The 7,500-nt window shown below is 43.4% G+C and overlaps 2 protein-coding genes across 5 annotated transcripts in view; one reads left to right on the plus strand and one right to left on the minus strand.

Annotated features, from left to right (window-relative positions):
- Positions 1-5,154, plus strand: part of slc1a6 (solute carrier family 1 member 6) — a 12,797-nt gene extending 7,643 nt beyond the window's left edge. For all 4 annotated transcript variants that reach the window (XM_060067442.1, XM_060067443.1, XM_060067441.1 and 1 more), the window contains 5 exons: positions 308-492; positions 928-1,161; positions 1,924-2,118; positions 2,613-2,747; positions 3,265-5,154. In XM_060067442.1, the coding sequence (XP_059923425.1) occupies positions 308-492; positions 928-1,161; positions 1,924-2,118; positions 2,613-2,747; positions 3,265-3,463 (948 nt within the window). In that variant the 3' untranslated portion in view covers positions 3,464-5,154. The remainder of the gene's footprint in view (positions 1-307; positions 493-927; positions 1,162-1,923; positions 2,119-2,612; positions 2,748-3,264) is intronic.
- Positions 5,155-5,674: 520 nt separating this feature from the next.
- ccl44 (chemokine (C-C motif) ligand 44) overlaps positions 5,675-7,500 on the minus strand; it is a 5,499-nt gene continuing 3,673 nt past the window's right edge. Inside the window, exons 4-5 of the mRNA XM_060067493.1 lie at positions 7,098-7,166; positions 5,675-6,897 (exon numbers count right to left, since the gene is read on the minus strand). Of these exons, the coding sequence (XP_059923476.1) occupies positions 7,128-7,166 (39 nt within the window). The 3' untranslated portion in view covers positions 5,675-6,897; positions 7,098-7,127. The remainder of the gene's footprint in view (positions 6,898-7,097; positions 7,167-7,500) is intronic.

Below are 7,500 nucleotides of genomic sequence, written 5' to 3' on the forward strand. Positions count from 1 at the left end.
TGCGCTTGGTATGGCTTGTAACGGCTAATCACACTCACACCTGGTGGTATAATCTTTCACCTTTAAATGGAATCCTCATTCTAATGAGGATACAAAATAAAAATATCCTGCAAAGATATAGAATAAGCATCCAAATAGGTCTGGCTACAATCCAAAGAGCATCTTTTAATCTCTTGGTTCATCGTCGACAATAAACACATGAGGCATATCGGTCGTGTTCTCTACGTTCCTCGTCTCGATCCTCTCCGCGAGCGTCTCGATCCTTCCCTAAAAGCTTCCCCCCCCCCTGGCTCTCCCCCGGTGGCAGGAGACGGTGGTGGAGACGGTGCCGGTGTCGGGCTCCTCCAACGGCGTCAACGCCCTGGGCATGGTGGTGTTCTCCATCTGCCTGGGCCTGGTCATGGGCAGCATGAAGCAGCAGGGCCAGGCGCTCAGGGACTTCTTCGACAGCCTCAACGAGGCCATCATGAGGCTGGTGGCCGTCATCATCTGGTCAGCCGGAGCCTCCGCGTGCACACGCACGCACGCATGCATGCACACACACACGCGTACACTCACACACACAAACACACAAACACACACAGCGTTAACTATTTAATGTAATGCCAGGTTATAGCAGCTACAATACTTAATGTTATGTAGAGAGAGAGAGAGAGAGAGAGAGAGAGAGAGAGAGAGAGAGAGAGAGAGAGAGAGAGAGAGAGAGAGAGAGAGAGAGAGAGAGAGAGAGAGAGAGAGAGAGAGAGAGAGAGAGAGAGAGAGAGAGAGTCGTTTATTTATCCACAAAGGAAAATGTAAGTGTTGCAGCAGCAATTCAAATACATGACAAAGAACACACCTCACTGACACCAATCAAGCACCCCGGGAGGTAGGTTCAACACCTTTCTAACCGAACATCCTGTCCCCGGATCCCCCCCCTCCCACCAGGTACGCCCCGGTGGGCATCCTGTTCCTGATCGCGGGGAAGATCGTGGAGATGAAGGACCTGGTGCAGATGGGGGGCCAGCTGGGCATGTACACCCTCACCGTGATCCTGGGGCTCCTGATCCACGGCCTGGTGGTGCTGCCCCTGCTTTACTTCCTGGTGACCCGCAAGAACCCCTTCAGCTTCATCGGGGGCCTCCTCCAGGCCCTCATCACGGCCCTGGGCACCTCGTCCAGGCGAGTCGACCAGGCAGCCATTTTGGGTTTTTTTCGCTCCGAAAATGGCGGTTATTTTAGAAACTGCTGCTTTCGTGGAAAGTGGTATCTGGGCGTCCTTTCTTCTTCCCTGGGCCTCTTTGGATCAGTGTCTTTTTGTGTTATGTTTGTTGACACTACATTTTGTTCGTATGAGTTGTCTGTTGCGTCTAGTTGCGAAGGTGAGCGAGAGTCGATTTTTGTTTGGGTTGTCCGCTTTTGGGATGCAACACAAAGTGCGTTGAATAAACCGAGCATTGAGGTCTGAGAGATCCACTAGGAGGCAAAGGGGGCTGCAGAAGTACACCAACGCACTGAAACACTCTATTGTGTTATCTGTGATTAGTATGGTGGTCTCCTTGCCTTCCTTTATCCCAAAGCCCATTTTTCATCGTCACAAAAGGCCCGAATGCTGAGCGCTCTCTTTAGGGAAAGGAAAGGAAGGAGAGGAAGGAAAGAAAGGAGTCTCCTTGGGAATAATGGTGGGTTACCATCATGACTCCTTCCTATAGCTTATACAGACAGGGGGCGGCTCACCTCTCTGCCCAGAGCAAGAAGGTCGAGGGGTTCTTGCTCGGGGAGTTTGAGCCGGGGATCGAACCGGCAACCTTCCGATTACCAGCCAACCCGCTCTTCCTCCTGAGCTCCTGCCGCCCTTTAACTCAGTTCATCTCCCTTTAGCTCCCTTTAACTTAACAGTGTTTCAACTTTCTAACTCCACCTCTTCTGTTTCGCCCACTTCAGCTCAGCCACCCTGCCCATCACCTTCCGCTGTCTGGAGGAGAACAACCGCGTGGACAAGCGGGTGACGCGCTTCGTCCTCCCAGTGGGGGCCACCATCAACATGGACGGCACCGCCCTCTACGAGGCCGTGGCGGCCATCTTCATCGCCCAGGTCAACAACATGGACCTCAACTTTGGACAGATCCTCACCATCAGGTAGGCTGGGCGAAGCTCCCTTCTTTACACCCACATAACGAAATGAATTGAATTCAATTTAAATGAATTCAATTCAATTTAAATGAATTAATTAAAAAATTAGTATATTTACTTGTCATGTCTGTGAATGAAATAAGCAATGCACAGCATATATATCATATATATCCTGTAAACTACATTTGAACCAGTTCAATTAGTACATTTATCTAGTTTTTCTTTATTTTTCTAATGGCTGCCACTGCCGTTTTATAATATCAACAGTGATCAGGAAGGGGGCCCTTTATGATGTACTAAATGAATGGTTGGCTTGATGCAAATATATTATAAAATGCAAATATATGGCATGATGCCCCGAATGGGTTTAGAAGACCGAGAACTGATTTGTTGTTGTAGTAGTTTGACTGCTACTGATAGCGCTGCGCTAAATGCTCCGTGCTGGTGGTTCATCGTATCCATTTAATAACGGTGACCAACACCGTGTCCCTCCCACTCAGTATCACGGCAACCGCTGCCAGCATCGGAGCAGCAGGCATCCCCCAGGCTGGGCTGGTTACCATGGTGATTGTATTGACTTCGGTGGGGCTGCCCACAGACGACATCACGCTCATCATCGCCGTGGACTGGTTCCTGTGAGTTCCCAGCTCCTTGGGGACTGGTCCTGTTTCGTCGCTTTAACTATCCTGTGGATGGCCTTAAATAGGAGGGTGTACTTAAACTATCCTTTGAATGAGTTTAGACCTCCTGTTTATTTCTTTACATGTACCGTGTAGGACTTTAAATAGCCCATGTCTTGCTTGAAATATCCCATTTAATCATTTCAACATCCCAAATATTACTTTCCGTATAATTTGTATTGCTTTAAATATTTTCTTTGTATTGTTTTGACATTTCTCTAAATGTCCATTGTATAACTAATGTTACTAATTCTCTGTCTGTATCCCTCTCTGTCTCACTCTCTCTCTCTCTCCCTTTCCCCCCCCCTCTCTCTCTCTCCCTATCTCTTCCCCCTTGCTCTCTCTCTTTCTCTCTCTCTCTCTCTCTCTCTCTCTCTCTCTCTCTCTCTCTCTCTCTCTCTCTCTCCCTCTCCCTCTCCCTCTCCCTCTCTCTCTCTCTCTCTCCCCCCTCCTCCTCCCCCTCCTCCCTCAGGGACCGTCTGAGGACCACCACCAACGTGCTGGGCGACTCCCTGGGGGCGGGCATCGTGGAGCACCTGTCCCGCTCCGAGCTGCTGGGCCAGGACGCCGAGCGGGGCACCTCGGTCCTGGAGGAGATCGAGAAGCCCTACCAGCTCATCTGCCAGGAGAACGACTCGGTGAAGCTCCACAACAGCGAGACCCCCATGTGATCCCCCTCGCCCACGCCCATCTGTCCGCTCCCTCTGCCGCCCCCTGCAGGAGCACGCTGGGTACTGCAGCGCGGTCAGCGCGGCCGTCTCTCCCTGTGTGGCGGGGCGTGGTGTGGGGCGACCAGAGACCTGGGCTCTGGAGGTAAAGTATGTCTTTGTGTTCATTGGCAAACTCAAAAGCCAAAGTATGGGGTTCGTTCCCAAGGGTGAAAACTACAAAAGATAACACTCACAAAGAAATGTTGTTTGTTATTTTGTGCTCTGCTTGCAGAGCTAAGTTCACAAAATGTCCTTCTTCCAATAACCAAAAGATGATGTTCTGAATAATTGCCCTTCCCACTCTGAAATGTGTGGGAAAAATTCAGGTTGTTAAAACAAATTACTTTGAACTCTGGGAAATTATCTAAAAGGTTCATGCCAGGACAGTTCATTCATTCAACCCGTTTGTTTGGTCTATGTGTAAGTCCATAAATCTTTGTAATTAATGTATTAATGCATGGTGTCTGTTATTCATATACCTCCGCATAAAACATTGCAATTAATGTGTATTGCGATTGTTATTAATATACCTCTGCATAAAGCTTTGTAATTCATTTGTATGGTGATTGTTATTCATATGTCCCCGCATTAAGCTTTGTAATTAAATTGTACGGTGAAGTTATTCATATACCAGACAAGATCATTAATAAGAGTAATACTGGTATTTAATATTTTTTCTAAATTCTAGCACTATACCTTAGTGCTAATAAATAACCATACAACCTTCTATTGAACATGTGTTTCTGCCCGATTTGGTTGAATTTGTTGCATGGCCTTTTATCGAAATAAAATACTCATTCAATCATATTAGCATACACTCAAGTCCACTACCTCTAATGTGTCTCTGATGTGCGTTTTGGCAACGTGATACAAAACCAAGACCCTTCGGCACAATGTCACTATTTACTCTTAGGTATTATGAATTAACTTGATTTAAACTATTCTGAACCCTATTCAGATGCTTGTTCTTTGTCTCTGTATTACTTGAGTGTTTGGCTGAGTTTTCTTTACTGTATGGCTTTGTTTTGTTTTATTTCCGGGGTTGAGGTGTACTTACCACTAACGTGGCTATATTTTTGGAATAATGTCAAAAATCAATTGATTACTGATTATTTATATTGTATTTTTTGGTTATGTTGTTCACTGATGTTTGATTTGTTTTTGTTTCCAGTTCACTATGGAAATGGACATTTGTTATTTCCACCTTCTTTCTATATATTTTTAATATTTTGATGTTTTTAAAGAGAAATATTGTTTTGCTGAACTTTGTATGGACAGACACTTGACTTTATACTTATAACAGTATTTTAAATTGGGTTTCAATGTTTTGACTAGGAAAATAAATGATAAGTGATTGATTTGAATGTTTTGCGAAATGGCTACTGTGAAAATAGTTAGAAAATGCTTAATGCTGTTACTTAGTTTGTGTTAAGATCATATAAAAAAATGCATTATAGTGTGGAAACTAGAATTGAAAGGCTAAATGTCAAAAGTAAGAAAGTATAATCCTTGTTTCTAAGTAGGAGAATTTTGTTTTTGAGGCTGGATATTAAAATATGTTATTACTTTTTAAATACTCTATTTTGATGGGCATCTTAAATGTATTTGCTTTGATGTAACTAATAAAGGTCTCAGGAATGGACATATCATTATCTGTATTTTGTGTGTATGTGTGTTCGTGTTCTCTGGAATCCAGATGTATTTTGAATATGAAAATTGCTACATCTAGTGGAAGGCAGTATCATGGCTTGTATAGTTTCATCAATGATGTCATTATGTTATTACACAATAGCTGTGTTGGGAGTACATGATTCCACTTCATTTGAAAGGCTATTTTAGAACTCTGATGTTAATGTTCTGCATTGACCTAAATTCATTAACTTTGAAAGTATGTTCAGAAAACTCCAATTGTATCGTCAAAAAGAATTTAATTGATATCTGGGTATTTTCAAATAGGCTCCATAGATGTCAACTTTATTTGCTTCCAAATGTGAAGTAAGTGCCTACTCATTCAATCCCCCCACCCCTCAAACACACACACACACACACACACACACACACACACACACACACACACACACACACACACACACACACACACACACACGAGTAACACACTGTTACTCAAATTATATAAGCGAGAAAAGACAGTAAATACACTTAAACAACGGGTCGTTTCAGATTAATTTATAAAAGAGATCACTTGAAATACTTTCATCTTTTTTTTGTGGTTGTAACATACAGTGCATCTTTCTACAACAACATGGTAACAGAAATGACTGGGTCGTCTATGCTTCACTGTAACGTCCAGGACACGTGGCAAAGATTTGAATGGAAATACTTGGCAAATACTTTGGCATAGTTACGGTAAGATAAACAGTCAGTGTCAAAAACAATCTCCATCCGCTGATACATATCAAAACCTCTGAGGGACGCCATCTGGCGCCCTTTACAAAGACAAACTGGGAGGCCAGGTATTTATTCATATAACAGTCTGCAACATCCACTGAGTGGGCAAAAAAGATCGGGAACGATTTCTCATTTCTCGTGAGTCTGGCCATCGAGGTGAATCCATGAAGAAAGAACACATGTGATACTTTATTGCTTCGTACCTGCCGGTTTGAGTCTTTTTTAGTCTATTTTTGCCGCCATGACAGAGACATGACTGTGGAGATGGGTGATGAGTTCACACTATTGACACGTGGATTGTGCAAAAAGCGCAGGCTAATATTAGAAAGACGTTCCCGGTGTTTTCCACACCCTTGACAAACGGCAATTAACTCAGTCTACTGAGCATGGTTTCTCTTACAAATGACTTAAAGATATACAAGTCACACAAGTCAGCATGTATCTCACTGCTGTACTTCACTACTAGCACTGAACGTCTCATTGTTATAATGGACGTTTTCTGTCACTCCTGCAGTAGGCTATTGTAACACGTCTGCTGATAAGTATAGCAGTCCTTTGGATGAAAAGAGGCCTGCTCTACGGTTGTAGCCCATACACAAAACAATTCAGCCGCTAGTAGATGTTATAATAGTAGTAGACTAGAGACCTTCAGGCAGACCAGGGCAATATAGCACTAGTGCATATGATATGTTTCGTATATATTCAACACGATAGTGGCAATGTCGGTTAGCTTATCTGCCAAAGAAAACACGCCATATTTGATGCAGTTCAAACTATGTATTCAGAGTTAACTTTGTGGATTATTATTATTTATTTTTTTGTTTAACCTATCTGAAGCGATTATAGCTACTATGTAGGCCTACTGCTGCCCGGGTCTGTAGGGGTAAAGGGAGAGAGAGAGACACACACACACACACAAGACAACAGGGGAGGCCCCAAAACGCCGCCAGGCTACGGTGACCAGTCGTTGAAAAGGTTTACTTGGCCTGTGAAGAAGAGGTATACGTTTGTGACAGACTCATTTATGCGTCCTATTTACATGATTTCAGGTGGGTGGGATGTGGGATCATGCACATGCTGATGTTCAGCCACTGTACGCTAGGAAACGTATACGCATAGATGAAGGTCCCACACCCTCAAACAATGATCAGCGTGTACAGACTTCAGAGTAAGGGCGGAATCTTACCTATAACTACAAATGTTTTCTTGTTTCCTCTCATTCCACATCAAAAGTTGCCCAGTTATTCTTCTTGTCCTAGTAAACCATAAAAAAATCCATAATTATTCCAAGTGGAATTACTTTTCGGTAAATCTCTGGTTCTGTCTTTCACTTTCTCATTTAACAACCAGCAATGTAAAGCACAAACAGTTTTAAATACACACAAACCAAATGCATTGATTGATGTACTTAGCAACAAAAAGTATGTTGAAGTTACAGTCTGATACGGACATCACAATGACAACATCAATATTGACATCATATCGATGACATCACATCATTTCATCGATTTCTAAATAAACATTGAACAGCATATTAGTTAAGTTATTCAAGGGACAATCAATCTACAAATGTGGCCCCAATGCCAAAA

This window comes from Gadus macrocephalus, chromosome 12 (genome assembly GCF_031168955.1).
Source record: "Gadus macrocephalus chromosome 12, ASM3116895v1".
In the NCBI taxonomy this organism is placed as follows: domain Eukaryota; kingdom Metazoa; phylum Chordata; class Actinopteri; order Gadiformes; family Gadidae; genus Gadus; species Gadus macrocephalus.